Source organism: Calliphora vicina, chromosome 4, assembly GCF_958450345.1.
Source record: "Calliphora vicina chromosome 4, idCalVici1.1, whole genome shotgun sequence".
NCBI lineage: Eukaryota > Metazoa > Arthropoda > Insecta > Diptera > Calliphoridae > Calliphora > Calliphora vicina.
This window is the reverse complement of record NC_088783.1, coordinates 37,232,019-37,252,432: the sequence shown is the minus strand read 5'-3', so window position 1 is coordinate 37,252,432 and position 20,414 is coordinate 37,232,019. Positions and strand designations below refer to the sequence as shown.

Here is a 20,414-nt window from a genome sequence, read left to right as displayed (position 1 = left end):
TAGTATTTCTGCACAGATAAAACTGATTTCTTGAGATGAACAAATTTGTTGCCAATCAGATGATTCGATTTCATCAAAATATTTTATCAGTTTTAACAACATAATCGTTGGAAAATAAGAATTGCGCTTGAAGTAGCCGAAATTTTGTCAAACAACCCAATTTTTTTGGATATAACTAAAAAATGTGATCATTAAGATAAAATTATGGGATTATCAACAAACTATGTTATCATAACCAAAACTGTTTCTCCAGCGTGACAAAAACAAAATATAAAAATTGTTTACACATTTTTCAGAATGTATATGGCGGATTTCATGTCAAGTGAACAGACTTTTGCAATCGATGTCTCTGATCACTTGGCTGATTCCAATTCATATACATATATTTGTAGGGCAGATAGAAGAATACATCCCATGTAATCTAGCGTGAAGATAATTGGAACTTAAGAGTCTCTAAGTAATCAATGGTGTAGTCAATTTAAACATTTACTTTGTACAGCAGTAATTCGTACAAACTAGTTTTTTACAAATTGTATTGATATAATTCTCATATTGTTTATTTCCTTTTTTCTTAAGTATACAAAGATCCCACATAACCTAGTGCGTAGCCAATTGCCACTTTAGTGTATCTATGTAACCTAGAGTGTAGTCACTTTAAACGTTTATTTTGTACCCCTCTTTAGAAAGAAGTTATTTTATCCACCAGAAGTAATCTATTGGACAGTTATCGGAGGAAAGGTTGTTTACAAGCACTCGGTTATTGGACTGTCTATGAGATATCTTTTAACTGACGATTTGAGGTCAATCAGCACCCGTACATGTTAAAATAACTAGTTATGTAGCTGATCAATTAACCAGTTAGGTAGCTAGTACGGTTGCTTTCTCTATATAACCGGTATGTGAATCCAATGCATTGACTATTTTGGACCCGCTATCATACAGTCTCATTATAATCAATAAGGGTAAAGTGGGCCCCTGTTTAGGGGGTTAAAAATAACTAGTCACTTAACTAATTATGTGACAAGTTGTCACCCTGAATGATGTGAAAAATCACTAGTTCGGGACATTCACCAAGAACTGCTGGGAAATGTTCAAGCTTGCCTGATTGTAATTTTATAATACACATTAATCAGTTAGTATTTAATACCCCCCACAGTTTAAACAATATACAAATGTATACTAACTATTGTACGTGTATGGTATGATGGGTAATTGAATTGCAATGTTAATGTAATGAAGTAGAACTTTGAATAATAGTAAACAAAAAAAATACAATATTGTACTTATACATGCTTAGATTAGTATCAGTGCAACAAAGAATTAAAGCAATTTCAAAAATTAAAATTTCATTTCGTAAAACATGTCATTACAAAAATTTGTTTTTGTAACTTAAACATACAGTAGAGCAGAACCCGAAATATTTCATTACTAAACAAAATTAGTAATTGTTTGTAGTTGTAAATATTTTCAATGAATTAATTCTTTGATGAATCTGTTTATATTATACATATACATCTAACTTTACATACATTTGTATGTAAATATGTATGTATGAATATTTACATTGATGTTGTGTTTATATTACATTAAACAATGTACAACATTTTACTGTATTCCAACAATATTTGTTATAAAAACAACAAAAATAACAAACTACGAGTATCATTATTATTAAACATTAAAAACAACAAAATCAATATATTTTGTAAAAAGGGTTTAGGGGGTTTGAGGGCCCACAGGCAGACGACAATATGGTGTAAAAACTATAGAAAGAATTAAATTGAATGAAATTAATTGAAAATCACTGGACAATCTGTATGTATGTAACAGTAGAGTTTGTAATACTGAGATTTAAATACGTCTATATATATTTATATATAGTTTTTCATACCTACATATACAATTGGAAACTATTTACTACTGTATATTAAGTATAACAGGGGATGTATGCCCAGAGGTAAAATTTAAATTATTTTTACCACTATTAAATAAATTTATAAAATTTTGTAATTCATGCTAATTGTAGTTCTCTTTAATTATTTAAATTCTTTTTAAAACATAATTAATTTGAATTTGTTTTTGAGTACCGTCACAAAAATATTACTTGTTCTGAAGTAGATTTATTTATAAGGTGCTTATCAATCTGCTAATGCACAGTGGTTTAGAAATATTTGATTTTGGTAACAATGCTTGGAGTTATCTTAATGAAATTTAAAAGAGTCAGAGTTGAAGTATTTTTGAGTTAATTTGTAGTTACATGGGTTCGTTGTTGGAATGGGGGACACTGAGCCATCTCCCAAAGTTGGGCACCTCGAGCCTACAAAATTACCAAAAATTATGAAAAAATAATTTATTACCCATATGTCAAAATTTTATATTTAGATAGTACTTAAACTATCTACAAACTTTCAAGAGATATATTAGGTTGAACATTTTTTTTTTTTAATTTTTGGACGACATAAGGTCTTAAATTTCTTTAAAAATATCACATATATTTCTAATTCATTCAGTTGTCTGGTTACTATAAAAACGTCTTCATATTATTTCTGTTATAGAAAACAAATCTTCGGTTATTTTACTTAAGATATTACAAACAAATTATCACAAATTAAATTTACAAATTAAAGAACATGCTATTTAGAGTCATTTGGAAATTTCCTATTATTTATATATTACGAAATTTAAAAGAATAAAAATGGAAATGTCCAAAGGACTTTAAAGGGTATTTATTTACCGATTATCGTCAAAATTGGAAGACCCAAGGTCTGTATTCTTTGGTGGAATTAATGATATAATTCGGAAAGAAAACCTAAAGTAAATAAGTTTAAAATAAAAATTAGCATTTCAGACAACAGAGCGTAACGAGCGCTATTCAAATTTTGAAGAAAAATTTAAGATGTATCTAAAAAGGCAAAGCCCTGATTATAAAAAAAAAATATAGTTTTTGGATTTTTTAATAAAATATTGTAAATAGCAGCAGAAGCGACCTCCTTTATGAAAAAACTAAATTTTTGGAACATATTTTCCTCGTTTTAGGAATTTCGGTTTTAAATAAAGTTATCAGACGATTAATTAAAAAACATTTCGATGTATATAATTTCCTTTTGAATTTTGCACTAATTTGAATTTAAAATTTTTTTAACGAAAAATATCTACATCATGAAATCACAAAATTTGTTGGTATGCGATCAGAAAATTTATCGGAAACATTTTTTTCTTTAATATATTAATTCTAAAGTCTCCCTTCAGGAGTCTCACAAAACTTGACTTTTCTTAAAACATTTTTAATAAAAAAAAAAATTAATTACGAAAATAAAAATGAAGTTAATTTTTTTATTTAGTTTTTTGTAAATTTTAATAATAATTAAGATCAGACAGATCTTTAAAATATCGTAACCGAAGTAACAGAACATACCGTAGCACTATAGGTAGAACTAGAGGCGCAACTGAATGTAAAATATATTAAAACAATTAAGTCTCTCCCAATTTTTATGGCTGACACAACAACAACATATATTGAGTTACATATATTTTGTTATTGTCTCTCAGTAACGCTTTTTTTGTATATTTTATTCCATGCTGTTAATCGTTACCGAAATAATCCAAATTATAGTCTCTGTTAACTTTTGAACCATTTCGAATTCGGTAGTTAACCTAGCTAATATTTTAAAATGTTCCCATTGGCAAACATCCCATTATCACATTTTAACTCTTACTTAACAGAATGATTACTTGTCTGTTTGTTATTACTACAAGTTCGTATATAGTAAATGTATCTATAAGTACAACAATATGTTAATAGACAAACAATAATACAATTTACTTGCTGTATACCCCCTTGTCTAATATAGAACACAAAACACCTTCCTTCGTTTCAAAAACATTTCAGACAAAATGTTAATCAGTTTAAATTGAATTGTGAATTGTGTGTTGAGCTGTGTTGCAGAGGTAAGGTCATGCTTCGTTTGCAAACAAATCAATGATGCAAAATAATCAATTGACATTGGCCCCTTTTTTTACACTCTACTTGATTTCAATTTCCCTGTCTTCTATCTGTTGGTTTATATTTTTACATTTCTCTGTTTTTTTTTGCATTGTGTTGGATTTCTCTCATTTATTGTATTTTTTTTCAAATTTTCTTTTTCATTTCCAGATTTACGCGTTACTACCGATTCATCTTCACAAATCAATAATACACGTTCTCTTGTATCGGATACAAAATCACACATTGATTCATCATCCACATCATCGGCAGTGAATTCTGTTTCCAAAAAATCACATTTATTAAGTGATGTTAAGGACGATAAACATATTGTGACTGTTGGCAACAGCAGTAATTGTGATGTGGATACGTCGTCATTCAAGGAGCATCACAATAAATATTTGGAGAAAAACCACACAATTAATGTGGAGACACGTCATGGTATTATAGGTAAGTGTGTATAAAATATAAATTTAAACTTAGTGGAAATATTTAAGAAATATATGTATTTGGTTTAAATGTGAAAGTCAGAGAGGGTAATCTCTCTGTTGTAAATGTAGACACCGAGATTTTATGGTGCAAAACTTTAAGCATGGGGTTATTACACCCCTCTAAGTTGGTTAAATATTCTTTGATTTCATTGACATTTTCAGCATGTCATTGTAATCATCTGGATCTTAAGATTTATTTATTTATCTATTTAAATCAGTGCTCGACACTCATAGCCACCAGCTAAAAAAGATGCGTCAACTAAAAATCAAATGCTGAAAATTTTAAATAGTTTATCTGAAATTTGCTTCATAAATGCATTATTTTAAAGCGAATTAATTGCGTAGTCTAAATTAGATAATTATTTTTCAAATGCAATTTGAATGAATAAAATCCGACATCAACTTTATAAAATACGAGTATTTAAAGTTACAGCCCATTTAAATTTTCTTTAAAAAAATACCTTGAATAAAATCGCAAATTTTTCGAAATCCAAAGTACTCTAAAGATAAATCTTCTCTAAACTTATGTAACATTAATTTGTATTGTAAACATCAATGAATTTCAAAAGAAACAAAAATAAACTTTATCACTAAACACTCTTTATCCATTTGCAGAATATGAGGGTTCACCACGTCGTATTGGACAAATGGGTAATACGAATGATGAGGAGCATATTCCGAGAGTAAACAATAAATTATCACAAAATCTAACAACAGCAACAACAGCGGTAACAGCAACAAAAAGCAATCATCATAATGTCATTGCTATGACAACAGCAGCCGCAGCAACAACAGCAGCAGCCACAAATGCGACAACAAATTCTCCTAAACAACAACACTATGCAGCAAGACCAGGTTTTCCACAGGTAAGATGATAAGCCATTCAGTCAGACAAACAAAATTGGCAAGAGTAATATGAAAATGAAAATCAATATTTCTTTTTGTGATGACATTTAAGGATGAGATTAAAAATAAACACAATTTCCTTTTGTTGTACTTGCTTTCCTTCCTCCATTAATCTGTACTTTTTTTTGTCTTCTCAAACATTGTTTTAGCGTATCATATCGCCCCAACGTGAGAGTACACCACCGATTATGTTGCTAAATTATAATAGCAAACAACAACAGCAGCAGCAGATGCAGATGCAACAACATCAACATCAACAGCAACAACAGTTTAACTCTCAAACGCTGCCACAACAGTCACCAACTACGGATAACAATGCCGAAGATACCAGCAATGATGTATCGGAAATTGGTACAATATCAGATCTGACTGCACCGGAGGCCATTTCAACAGCTAACAATTTATTAGTTGGCAGCAGTGGAGTTGGCGCAGCGGCCAGTGTTAGCATTGGAGGCAGTGGTGGCATTGCCAATGACCGTCCTCCCACACCACCACCGATCGACCAGGATATGGATATTATTGGTGTTGAGCGAGGAGGAATGGTCACAACAACCTCTTCTCTAACAACTAGCTGTACGACACCAACAACAACTGCTGCTATAGCGGCTGTAGTAGCCGCTGCAACGGCAAATTCATCAACCGCAGCAGCAGCAGCCGCCACAACAATGACACATTTAAATATTGCCAATGCATCGATGGCAGCAGCCAATATGATGAACAGCAGTAATCCCTTGAGTATACCCACAAAGTCATCAACCTTTGATTACCTTTATGAATTCTCGGAAACTCGCAAGGTACTCGAAGAGTTCTTTAAGTGCCCCTCAAACGATGACAAGCCCATCATTGAAAATAGCAGTGATGTTGATAGTATTGTAAGTATAATACCACTATTCATACAAAAGAAATAAAAAACAAAAAAATAATACGAAGAATTGTTAAACAAGAAGATTCCATAGTAAAATATTAAAAAAAAAAAAATTAAACGAACAATTGTTGCCCTTATAAATACCCTACATTCATAGGGATGCTAATTTCCATTGCAGTGATCATTTCAATACTTTTACTAGAATTGCTAGTGAATGTACAAATGATAAGCAAAATATTATGAATCCCATATAGAAATTCCAAACTATTGATCCGATGTGTACAAAATGCATTTCTGCATTTCCAATAAGTTTACACCACTATCTAAATGAGAATTACTTTAACTTAAACAAATGTTTATTGTATTACAAAGCAAAGTTTCGAAAGAATTAATTCTTAATTAAATTTTCAAAATCAAATTATTTGATTAAATTTAAACATTAAAAAATTAATTAGGAATTAATAGGCTTAATTCCGTTGTACTTCAAACATATTGAATTCAGTCCTTTTACAATTAATTCGTTATATATTGAAGTCCTTATTGAATCATATGTTTCTTCTTTCATTCAAATCCATTACAAAAAGGCGAATGCAAATTTTCTTCAATTCATTTTGTACATTAAGGTATTTACAGACTACACATACTACTGTTCAAATTTAAATTTAATTTTCAGCATTTTGTTTTTATATGACGAATATCAATTTTATATCTAGGGAGCAACGAAACTCCAAAAAGTTTTATAAATAAGTACAAACTCTATAATAAAAACTAATTACTGAACTTCGTGGTGTAGGGTATTAAGTGTATGGTCGTTCTTGAGTGATTGTATTATTATTATTATTATTATTTTTTATGTTCTTTTTTATTGTGCTTGTTCTTTTGTGTGTATTTTTAATGAAAATCATTGTAATTTTTCATTTTCAATTGTTATTTCTCTCCTCTACGTCGCATCTCATTTATTCCTGCAATCAGGATATACAATATGAATTCCATACAAATCTAGGACGTGACATTGAGGAAGATGAAGCAGATGGTGATGCGGAAGTTGAAGATGATGAGGATGATATACAATTGGACGTTGAAAACGAAGAGGATGAGGAGGAAGATGATGAGGATAACAATGATGAAACACCACAACATCATCAGCATTCACAGCAACTGCAGCAGCAACAACATTATCATCAACAGCAGCAACATCATACACCTTTACAAACCACCACCAACAGTCATCATAATCAGCATCATAGTCATCAACAGAACAATCATCATCAACAACAACATCATGTTAATTATCGCAATCACTTGCAGTCGCCAACACAATTTTCCTATCGTCCTTACAATGAGAATGGCGATGGCGAGGATGACATTGATGATGTTGATATCAATCATGATATTTTGGATATTAACGAACATGATGATGATACCAAGCTGCATCACCAGCAGGACGTTGATGGCGATGGTGGCAGCATTATAGGCATTGATGAACACAATCATCATAATTTCTCATTAATGAACAATCGCCATAACGCACGTCATCACAATGCACGACGTCATTTCACTGGCAGTCCGTTGATGCGTGATTTTGACTTCTTTTTGGATTCGGCAAGTCGCAGTAGTTGCGAACAAATCGATCAACAAATCGATGGCATCAATCATAATCAAATGAACACAAATTCCCGGCAAAATTATCGCTATTCACCGGAGACAACCGATTATGATTCAAATTGTGGCGATTTAGACAGTGAGTATTAGAAAGAACGTTTCTGAGTATTGGGTGATATATTAGATATAATTTAGAAAAAGTGATATAAAATGATAATGAATGTTATGTATTTATCTTTATTATATATACTACAGCATTTTCAATTGAATTTCGCAACTTTCTAATGGTATTTCAGAAATTTACAATTATATTGAATTTTAGAATTTTCGAATTGAATATCAGAATATTCCAATTATATTTTAGAATTTTCCTAATGTATTCCAGAAAATTCTAATTGTATTTCAAATATTTTCATTTGTATTTCAGAAAATTCAATGGAAATTTCTGAAATACAAATAGAAATTCTGAAACACTAATGAAAATTTATGAAAAACAATTGGAAAATTCTAAAATACAATTAGGATATTCTGAAATACTGTTCGAAATTTATGAAATACAAGTGGGAACGTGTTAAATGTAATTGAAATATTAAATTCACTTTTAAAACAATTTCTTCCTTTAACCAAAAGGTCTTTCTGGTGAATTAAATGGTGGCGTTTCCACATCATGCTCGAATTATGCGGCTAAATTTTATGCCGCTTCCGCTATGCCTATACTTGAAGATGGCCTCTCTTCGGGTCACACATCGGATACTGAGAACAACAACCAAAATAATCTATTAAATCAACAGAATTCAGCTATACATCATACACCCCTGGGTGGTGGCATTTCCATGCTAATGGACATGAAACGCGTTTCAACCAACAATAGCATAAACAGCATGAGTAATGTAACAATATCAGCCGCAGAAGTAAGCAGTGTAGGCGTTGAGAAATTAACTACCATGACGAACAATATCATACATGATACATCATCATATATGCGTAAAAATGAAAGTCCTATAAATGGTTTGTTGGAGGATTCTGGCAGAGAGTCGGTAAGATCCAAACCTGAAATGAGAGATACACGAGAAAGGGAGCTGATAGGACAAAGTCCTCAAAGTGCGATAAGCAATAATAAGGTGTTTAAAAATATTGATCCAGATTTGGATTCTTTATATTCAATAAGTAAGTGGTTTACATTAAATAAAAAACAAATTAAATTAAAATTATTATTTTCCTAACCAGGTGTTTTTCATCGCAATGATATGGTGCAAATGACACCACCACCTCCGGCTCCTGCTCCACATCGTAAACCCAATGTTCTTTCGGCCGAGCCTGATATTTTACAACCAACTCCTTACAGGGATATGACACGTACGGGTACGAACAATTCGAATTCGCCCACTAAAGGGAACACTACTACCACCTTGACATCGACTAGCAATAGCAGTAGTAGTGGCCTACAAACGAATACCTCGCCAACAATTAAACGTACAGCACAACCACAACCACCACCATTGCCAGAACGTAATGTTCAACGTTCTCCATCGCCTGTGATGAATTCTCCTGTTTGGCTGTCACGCCATCTAGATGTTAGTGCCAGCAATAAGGCCCTATTGGAATCCTCGGAAAATCATTCGAAAAACTTAAGTGCTGATGAAGATGATGTCGATACCGACTTAGAGACCGATCGTCTTTTGGGACACCAGAGGCTTGATGATCAGGGCTATTACGATGAAAACAAATCGTGGGATCGTAAACCAGCGAGATCTTTGCTTTCGAAGATCTCACCTAAACAGGTGCCCAGCACCAAAACCCGTAATGGTTACAATGCTTTGCTCTCGTCAACGCCCGAAATCCCACCGCCAATACCGCCGAAAAATTCATCCAACAAATTACTCGATATTGGTGGTTCATTATCATCATCGGAGCACAGCGATAAGTCTCCCATCAAATCTATTGACATACAAGATTGTGGCCTCACTTTGGGTTCACCCGGCGGCTCCGAGACTTCAGGTTGTCTCAAAAAGGAAATCGACAATGGCATTGGACCCACCAGTGGCAATAGCAGTACGGCCAGCGGTAATGGTGTAAATAGTGCAACTGGCAATACTGGCGGCAATGGCAGTAGTATCGGTTCTGGTTCCGGTAGCACTACAGGCGAGAAAAAAGTTAAAAAGAGTAAGAACAAAGAAGGTAAATTATTGGGTTTATCTTCGTGACAAACATTTGTAGAGTGTTGTCGTTTGAAAAAGTCGTAATACCAATTTTAGTGAAAAAAAATGAGATAAACTTTTATTTGTAGCTAAAAAAGTAAAGTTCAAAAAAAAATGTAAATGGTAGTGGAAATGGAAATAGAGGATTATTTAATATTGTTAGTTAAACTTTAATTATGTAATGTGTTGCTTTTGTGTTTATAATGTAGAATATATCGTGGGACTGTATTTAAAACCCTCGATCTTAGAAAACTCAAATTTTCAGGAGAGTCAAAAAGCATTTTATTTAGTCAACATTTATTGTATACTTTCGATATTTACACAGTATTTATTCCGGCTGTAAAATACATTAATGTATAAACATAAAATAGGCGATATATCGAAATTTAAAATATTTGTCTGGATTCGTGATCCAAAGTAATAAGAAAACATATGTTGCAAGTAGAAAATATTTAATATAATGGAATTAAAATGTAATTATCTAAAAAGATGGAGGATTTTGCATTCAGAAATATACAAAAAAAAATTAAGATAGATAATTACTAAAATTTACAATAAAAATGGCAAAAATATATTTTTTTTTAGTTTTATTTTGCCATCAAAAAATCATTTTCAAGAAAATTTAAGATAGAGGGTATTAAATATAGTCCCACGATATATTATCCTAACTTTTTAATATAAATGTTAGTTATTAGTGTAATAAACCTAATAGTTATATATAATTTTTAAACAAATAACATAGTATATAATTATTGTCCGATCTTCACAAAATGTTGGTGGTGGTGATAAACCCTTATTCCGAAATATTTTCAAAATTTCGACCTGTTCGTTTTGCATAAAGTTTACATGGACAGTATGATGGCTCTTAGTTTGCACTTTTTAGATTTTTGGATGCTCTCAAGGTCTTAAATTGTTCTCCACCATCTAAAAATTCTAGCAAAATCGGATAACATTAAGAGGTTGCACATTTTATTTGAAGTTTGGGGTCAAAGTAGCAATATTTTAAAAATAAACTAAAAAAGTAAATGTTGAAAAAAACTTACGATTAAAACTAGGTTTTGTATTTAATTTTCTAAAATCGATATCCCTCCCATATGCAAATTAAGGGCCATTAAAATCATCAGTAAAAACTCATAATACTCTTCACCTCTATGGTGGCAGCTTTAAACAATTTAAGAAGTTTATTTTGTTAATTGGTCGTCCGTTTTACATATTAATAAATTTTCTGTGGCGGTATTCAAATTAAAAAAAAATGCCGCATTCAAGTGATAGCAACATTTTTATTTTTGTGCTAAAAATATAAAAAAATGTTACGAAATTGTTGCTAGCATTCTGAATGCAGACCAGTAAATCAATTTTACTTTTAAAAATTTCAAAATATTTTGAAAAACATAAGTTCAAAATTTTTTTTTTTTGAAATTTGTTTACCTACATATAACCAACATTTCCAGCCATTTACATCTTTTTTTTCGTTTAGAAAATAATTATATTGAAAACATTTTAGATGTTTTTACTTATTATTATAATTTGTAATAATAACTTTTGTGAAAAATTGTGATAAATAATTTGCTAATCATGAATATATATATATTTTTATGAAATGTTTACTTTTGCATGCCTTCCGTTCCAATTTCCGTTTACATAAAATATCTAAAAAATATAAATAATTAACAATTTGTGTAACTGCTTAAACTCTCGATCTCTTGATGTCTACCGATTAACAAATGTTTATACTTTGTAAGCTATAATTTAATTTTTTAACAATTAAACAAATGTTCTCATTTTTTTATGTAGATAATTTACTCATTTTTAGTTGTAGTTGTTTTCCATTTCTTTAGTAACCAAAAAACAAAAACACAACATGATGCAAATTTCCACTAACTCTATTGTTTTTTTAAAATTATATTTTAATTTGAAATTCCTTATTGGAAAATATCAGGTGGTGCAGTGTTAATCGAAGGTGTTCTATTTCGTGCAAAATATTTGGGTTCTACGCAGCTGGTGTGCGAAGGTCAGCCCACCAAATCGACCAGAATGATGCAGGCAGAAGAGGCAGTTTCTAGAATTAAGGTGAGTGCATTTAAATGTGTTTTTATAACATTTTTCAAATTTCATAACATTTTTATTGCTTTAAAAATTAAATATTTAAGAAACATATTTTTATAATTTCTTTAGTAGTATAATAATTGGCCTGATACCTGCTAATCATTTTACTGTTCAAAATAAATATTTTCACTTATATTCTGTTGATCCTTGCATTATTTTAATTAATCATGCATTCATACATATTTTCATATAAAGATTAAATTAAAATATCGCAATGACGGATTCAAATGGTTGCAAATTTTTTAGAGGATGATATGATACATTTCCTAAACATCTTTTCATTTTAATAAATCAGTCCGCATATGACATTTTCAATTTTTAAGTATATAGTTAACTAAAAAAAAGTAATATGAAAATGAGCTATGGCCTTAATCGTCATTGCCATACATTTCGATTTTGAAGTTTTTAATGACAAATATATGATATTTTAAAAGAGCAGGATTGTAGAACAATGCACAATGTTTAAGAAACTTTTATTTTGGAAATAATCGGACAGCTTGTGAAAGATCGTATCAGTGCTGAGGTGTTTTGATGTGAATTTACATGGGTTCGTAGATGGAATGGGGTCTAGTGGGCGGCAACTTTGGGGGCCGCCAACTAATCCCCATACCAACTACAACTAAACACAAGTCAACTCATCAGTGACTACATGAAATTTCATTATGATATCTCCAATCGTTCACAAGCAACCGAATTAATTCCAAAATAAAAAGTTTTTATATCAGTGTGCAATGGGACTTAAAATTGATTATTTATAAATACAATTTCATTCGTTCTGAATTTTTCCAATGAGTTCAATACTGCTTTTGGTCGGTAACTTGACTGAATCGAATTGCTGGATATTAGATCTCTTCAAGCTAGTTCAAAAGTAATTACGTGAATTGTGCAATATTTCTCTATTTTCAATGTCGAAATGACAAAACCATAAGTCATTAGTATATGATTTCACAATTTTTAATACTATTCATATTTGGTCAATTCACAAGGTCTCGTATTAATCATAATGTCCTATTATTTCACGACTCGGCGGCTCGCCTTAACCGACTCTTAGGCGTTCGGCGCTGGTCTCTGCTGGTTGGTAACGATCACACAATAAACATACCAGAGTAGTATTATTTTAGGACTTTTTTAGCTTGAAATGCATTTCAAACCATTGTGAAATATTAGGACATTATGACAAGATGACATGACCTTGTGAATTGAAAAGAAAACAAAATGATTTGGTTTTATTATAATAGTTATAATAAAATGTTACATACAATTTCAGCACAAATTATTATTACTTAAAATTTGAAATTAACAACTTTGTCTGAATTCATTTAAATCGTTTGAGGTATAAATAAAAACGAGAATTGGAATTGTTTTTAATCGTTTAATATAAAGTTTGAAATTTACACTACTTTCTTTGAATTTACAATATTTAAATCGATTAAATGCCATAAAATTAATTAATATTAACCAACTTTATAACTATCTTGTATTTTTTATGTATATGTATATTGAAATCATGGAACTAAAACTTTGGCCTACTTTAAAAACATCTTCCAAATAGGCACTGGTAAGTAAAATCTTTCATTTAGATCAGCATAAATCGTTTTACGTTTTATTTTTTTGTTTCAATCACTTGGCATAAGCTTTTAAATTATTTTGTTGTACATACTTATTTGAAACACTACTTTTAAACATTAAAACCTAATATCTAATATGAAAGATCATCGTTCCAGTGAAACTAATTCATTCTTATATTTACACTATTTGCAGGCTCCCGATGGTGATGTACAACCCAGTACCGAGGTCGATTTATTTATATCAACTGAAAAGATAATGGTTTTAAATACGGATTTAAAAGAAATCATGATGGATCATGCACTACGTACTATTTCCTATATAGCCGATATTGGCGATTTAGTAGTATTGATGGCTCGTCGTCGCTTTGTGCCTCAAGATATTGATGATGCCCCCAAACCGAATCGAACGCCCAAAATGATATGTCACGTTTTTGAAAGTGACGAAGCACAATTTATTGCCCAATCGATTGGCCAAGCCTTCCAGGTGGCCTATATGGAATTCCTTAAAGCGAATGGCATTGAAGACCATCGTTTTGTCAAAGAAATGGACTATCAAGAAGTGTTAAATAGTCAGGAGATATTCGGTGATGAATTGGAAATTTTTGCTAAAAAAGAGCTACAAAAGGAGGTGGTGGTGCCTAAGGCAAAGGGTGAAATTTTGGGTGTAGTAATTGTGGAATCCGGTTGGGGTTCAATGCTACCTACGGTTGTCATAGCAAATCTTATGTCCACTGGTGCGGCGGCTAGATGTGGTCAATTGAATATTGGCGATCAATTAATAGCTATAAATGGTTTGAGTTTAGTTGGCTTGCCTCTCTCAACGTGTCAGACATACATAAAGAATACCAAAAATCAAACTGTAGTCAAATTCACCGTTGTACCTTGTCCGCCAGTGGTAGAGGTTAAAATTAAAAGACCCGAAACTAAATATCAACTTGGTTTTAGTGTACAAAATGGTGTGGTAAGTTGTAATAGGCTTATTATTATTTTTTATTATCTTCTTGATTATTTATATTGTCTCTTAATTATTTTCAGATTTGTAGTTTACTTCGTGGTGGCATTGCCGAAAGAGGTGGAGTACGCGTGGGCCATCGTATTATAGAAATAAATAATCAAAGTGTGGTGGCTGTACCGCATGAGAAAATTGTAAATCTTTTAGCCACTTCAGTTGGAGAGGTAAGAAATAATATTATATGTTTATTTCAGTATTAAAATAATGGGCTACATTTGTGAGATTATTTATATTCGCCCACTCTATATAATATATAGTACGTGGACATTACGGTAATGGAACGTAGTCAAATTCGTACAGAACCACTATTCGAGAGACATATATATAAAAATACTTGCTTATATCTCTGCCATTTATAAACCAATTTTACTGAAATTTATAATGATTGATGTGATTTTACGGAGCCTTTTTTCGTTTTTCAAAATCAGTTATTATTATATAGCATTTTAAATTGTATTTCAGAAGTTTCCAATTGTAGTTCAGCAATTTCCAATTATATTTCAGAAATTTCCAATTGAATTTCAGAAATGTCCAAATATATTTCAGAATTTTCTAATTGTTTTTAGAATTTTCTAAATTCTGAAATACAATTGGAAGATAATGGAAAATTGTGAAATTTAATTGGATTATTTTGAAATTCAATTCTGAAAAATAAGTTAGCTTTATCAAAACAACATTTAGCATAAATGTATGGAGTATGATGTTGTAATTTTTCGTGAAGAAAAATTTTAAATTCGAATTAGTGTGAAAATCGAACGTAGTGACGTGGTTTTGCCATTGTTTTTATTTAAATACCGAAATTTCTAAAACGGAGAAAAAGGTTTTAAAAATAATTAATTTTTGTAATTGGCCATGTTATATGTACCAACTTTGATCGAAATGTCTTTAACATTGCGACCTGTACTTTGCGCACAAGGTTTACATGGACAGACGGACGAACGGACGGACATCGTTTAATCGACTCAGAAAGTGATTCTAAGTCGATCGGTATACTTTAAGGTTGGTGTTAGGCCAATATTTTTGGGCGTTACAAATATCTGCACAAACGCATTAAAAACGGGTATAAAAATTAAGAAAGAACGATTTAAAACAAAATTATTTTATTAATATATTTTCAGATACTTATGAAAACCATGCCTACATCTATGTTCCGCCTATTAACCGGTCAGGAAAATCCAATTTATATATAAATACAATTTGTGTTAAGGCAAGTCAAAGTCATCTATAAAACAAAAAACAACCAAATATGGCAGTAAAAATAACTGAAGTCTCTAGAATATTTAAGGTACATAATAAATACATACATACATAGTCTCTCGTATAAATATATATACTCGTAAACTAATTATATACATACATACATACTTACATAAATACATAAATATATTTAACTGTAAATCTTGGTCATGTACTAATACATACATACATAAAACACTAACATATACATACATTTGTATATGTATTTATATATATATACAAAACATACTAACAAACTATATAAATTGTTAACTAAATAATTGAATTAAGAAAACTTAATTAATTTGAAATTGATTAGTATTAAACCTTCTAAGAAAAAGCTAAAAAAAAAACAAATTCTAACAAATTATGTTAACAAAAAAAACTCTTTTTTTAAATATAGACGTCCATAAATAGAGCTAAAATTTTCAAAACAAAAAAACAAAATGCTTCAGAAGTATTACAAAAAAAAAAACAAACATTTAATACCACTAGTTCCACTTTGAAAATTAAAAAAAAAAAATAAGAAAAAAACTATAAAAATAAAACTCCATTTATAACTAAAATTTACTATACATAATAAACAAACACTCGCTTTATTTCTCTTCTTGTTTTTTTCTTAAGAAAAAATAATAATTATTATTGAAAACAAAATAATATTGAAATGAAATGAAAACAAAGATACAACACAAAGAAAAATTAACAACAATGATGACCTTTTTGAATGGAAAATTTTAGCGTCCTTTAACATAAATAATTACATAAAAAAAGAAAACAAATTATATGTGTAGCTTAGTTATTATTTTATAGTTTAAAAAGGCAAATTAAGTAATTAACAAATTAACAAAACACTCCTCCTGCTCCTATTTAATGTTCCAAACTTTTCCCATTCCCATATTATAAAATCAATAAGTATTTATAATTTTCTTTATTTAAAAAAGAAAAAAAAACGATTTATTTAAGATGAATAGATACTGAATTGTTACATTGTATCCTCATTAATAATATACATACATACATACTTACTTATATAGAATGATTAAAATGTTTATAAGATATAAATCTACTATAATTTTTTATAATTACTACTGACTTACATATACAACATATTTCCGCAAGTGTAAAGACTCAAGTTAGAAATTTTAAAATTAAAAAAGGGATATTTGTCCGACAAACATTACGTACCCATTACACTAGGGTGGCCCATATTTTTCACTTTATGGGATTTCCGATGCATCTAAGATCTAAAATTGTTCTCCGTTATTTAAAAACCAAATATGGAAAATTTGAGCAAAATCTAATAACATTTAGAGGTTGCACATTTTATTTGAAGTTTGGAGTTTTGGTCAAAAGTAGCAATATTCTCAAAATTAAATGTTGAAAAAATCCAATTAAAAAAATCACAAAATTTAAAATTTTTCATTTTCAAAATAGTTTTTAAACAAAATTTCAAAAACTTTATAAAATTATTTTCCATTCTTATTGATAGGTTAAAAGGTTAGAGTGAAGACCGATTTGAAATTGGCGGATTTCGAGCAAATCAAATTAATCACAAACTTGTTAAAATTAAAAAAAACATTCCATGGTTTACTTTCTAATATTTAATATCAATTTTAACTTAATTTGTTTCAACATTTAATTGGGAAACGTGAAATTGTAGAAACTCGTTTCTAACTATATATTTAAGTTAAACTTAGTTTTTCAAATAGCTTATTTTCAGTGTAAAAAGGAAGTTTTTGATTTTTTTGAATAGTAGGTAGAAAGCTGTTGCTTGATCGTGAAATTTTAGAAACTTTTTAGAAACGCTTCTAATTATAAAACTATTAGATGTATTCAAATGAAACTTATTTTATTAGATAGCTAATTTCTTTACGCTTCCAATGAGTGCAAAATCCGTTAAGCCAAATGAAAGTTATGACCACTTGAACCCAATATTTCCATGTCATAAAGCCGACGATATCGGGTTTTTCTCCAATCAAAATAACTTGGAAAATTATGGCCTAACCATTTTTTGGTTCCAGGAGATCAGAATTGAGTAGTAGGTTGAAATTGTAAATTTAAAAATGTTTAAATGCTTATAAATTTTGAACGGCTTAACCGATTTTAGTGATATTGGTATCAATGAAAAGCTCTTGAATTCGGCTTTCTCCTCAATATGAAAAATGTTTTTAACGCTTACCATAAGTGGTTGTTGAAGCGTGATATTTTAGAAACTCGCATCTAATTATAAAAATATTTGATGTATTCAAATGAAACTTATTTTATCAGATAGCTGACTTCCTTACACTTCCAATGAGTAACAACATCATGGGAATCCGTTAGCCCAACTGAGAGTTATGACCACTTAAACCCAATATTTTCAATTTCAAAAAATTGTTTTCGGTTTTCCTCCATTAAAAATGATTGTCGAAATATTATTTGGTACTAGGAGAACTTAATTGAAATTACATAACAATTATTTTTAAACGCTTGTATTGATATCAATGAAAAGCACATGATCTCAGCTTTCTGCTTAATGTTTTTAGCATAATATCGCTACATGCTATAGGCAGTTTTGCTTTATAAAAGCAAGGTTAAACATTAACCGATTTTGCTCAAAATTTCATCATTTAATTTATAGATGACGAAGAACAATTTTACCTTTGGGTAGCATCGAAAATTTAAATAATAGCCAAAATATGGGTACAATTACACATTCCAAATTAACTTACTTGCCAATATACATACTTAACTGATTTTCATATTACTCTTTCAAAACATTCTGCATTCGTTAATAAATTGAATAAAACAAAATATGTATTTACATTAGAGTCTTATATTTCAAATTTATGGCACAATTTGATTACATCTGCCATAATTTAATGAGAAGCACTACTTAATGACCATTGGGTTCTTTTTTTCGCACAAATTTCCAACAGTTTATCTTAGTATACTGGCTTCTAAAATATTAATCAAGGCAACTTACGCCTCCTGCAAATTTTAGCTTTTCAATACACCCAAACTGGATATTTATCTTATGGTAAATTTGTTTAAACTAGTCAACGCTAACAAAAGAACTCATTAGATAAATATTTGAACAGGGATTGGTATAGAAGACAAAATGCCATTATATTAAAGCGAATTCTTTAGAATTTGTTAAAGTTATTATTGAGTTATGTAATACGGATTTACATGCCTAAATATACACAGATACTGACAAATACAAACCTTAGGCCATATTTATTAAACGAAAAAGAAAATAAATAGAAACCAAAGCTTAGTTTCAATGTTGTAATTAATTAATTAATTTATATTTATAAAAAATATATATATATATTTGTTTAAATACCGTAAAATAAAAGACATTTAAAAGAAAATAATGTAATAACCATATTTACAAATTAAGAAACATACTAAAACAAATAACAAATTAAATTCTTTTATAATGACAATTCAATGTTGTTTAAGTATTTAAAGTTACATATTTAATACAAAAAAAAAATATTTAAAAAAAAGAAGAAATTTATAATAAAATCATATTTACGATCAAACAAATTTAATCATATTGAATGAATAAGAAACTATTTTTTAAAAGCTTTTTCTATATTTTATTTAAAACCAAACAAAAACCAAGAAATGGATAATGTTATTTCATATATACAAAACAAAAAAAAAACAATTGATTTAAAAAATATTGGATATATAATCATCTCATTTATACAAAAAAATATTATACAAAATAAAAAGCATAAAAGTAGCAAAGTCAAACCGAAAGGACTACAAGAAAATTCGAATATATCCAATCAACTCAAAGCTATTTTTATGTCATTTATTGTGTATTTCCACCCAATATGTATTATATATATTAAATAAATATATCTTTAATGCTTTGTACACAATGCACTGCATTTAAAATAATGACATTATATAACTACTTACCAAGTCAGCTAGCTTTTTACTAGTCACTTTACTTTTTACAACTTACAACAAACCAACCAACCACAAACTACAAAGCGTGTTACTGAAAACTTTTCCATTCTTTTTGGTTTTCATACTGCAACTAAAATAATATTGATATAATAATAATGAATTTAAAATTCTCACATTTTGAAATTGGCCTCTATGATAACTTTACTGTCGATCAACATCGTATCTATTCGTAATTTATAAAAGGCTCAGTAAAAATTTACAACTAACGAAAATATCTGCATTTCGTTATAACAACCAAACATCACAGTTTTGTCTAAACAACAATTAAAAGCAAACCAAATTGTATCTCTTAAATGAATTTTTTTAAAATTTCCAATTTATATCTTCAAACACTTTTGCTGCAAATTGATGATCATGTTTCATGTTAAAACGTGAATTAAAAAAATAAACATAAAAAACCAAACAAAAAACGTATATAAATAAATGAAAACTTAGTTACAAAATGTATTAATTAAATGATGATAAAAACAGAGAAACAA

General features: G+C 29.6%; 1 protein-coding gene across 1 annotated transcript in view; it reads left to right on the top strand.

The window, feature by feature from the left end:
* X11Lbeta overlaps positions 1-19,500 on the top strand; it is a 280,311-nt gene extending 260,811 nt beyond the window's left edge. The window contains exons 4-13 of the mRNA XM_065507596.1: positions 4,154-4,432; positions 5,089-5,339; positions 5,529-6,251; positions 7,217-7,985; positions 8,477-9,013; positions 9,074-10,024; positions 11,984-12,114; positions 13,912-14,679; positions 14,754-14,894; positions 15,849-19,500. Coding sequence (XP_065363668.1) covers positions 4,154-4,432; positions 5,089-5,339; positions 5,529-6,251; positions 7,217-7,985; positions 8,477-9,013; positions 9,074-10,024; positions 11,984-12,114; positions 13,912-14,679; positions 14,754-14,894; positions 15,849-15,920 — 4,622 coding nt within the window. The 3' untranslated portion in view covers positions 15,921-19,500. The remainder of the gene's footprint in view (positions 1-4,153; positions 4,433-5,088; positions 5,340-5,528; positions 6,252-7,216; positions 7,986-8,476; positions 9,014-9,073; positions 10,025-11,983; positions 12,115-13,911; positions 14,680-14,753; positions 14,895-15,848) is intronic.
* Positions 19,501-20,414: the final 914 nt, after the last annotated feature.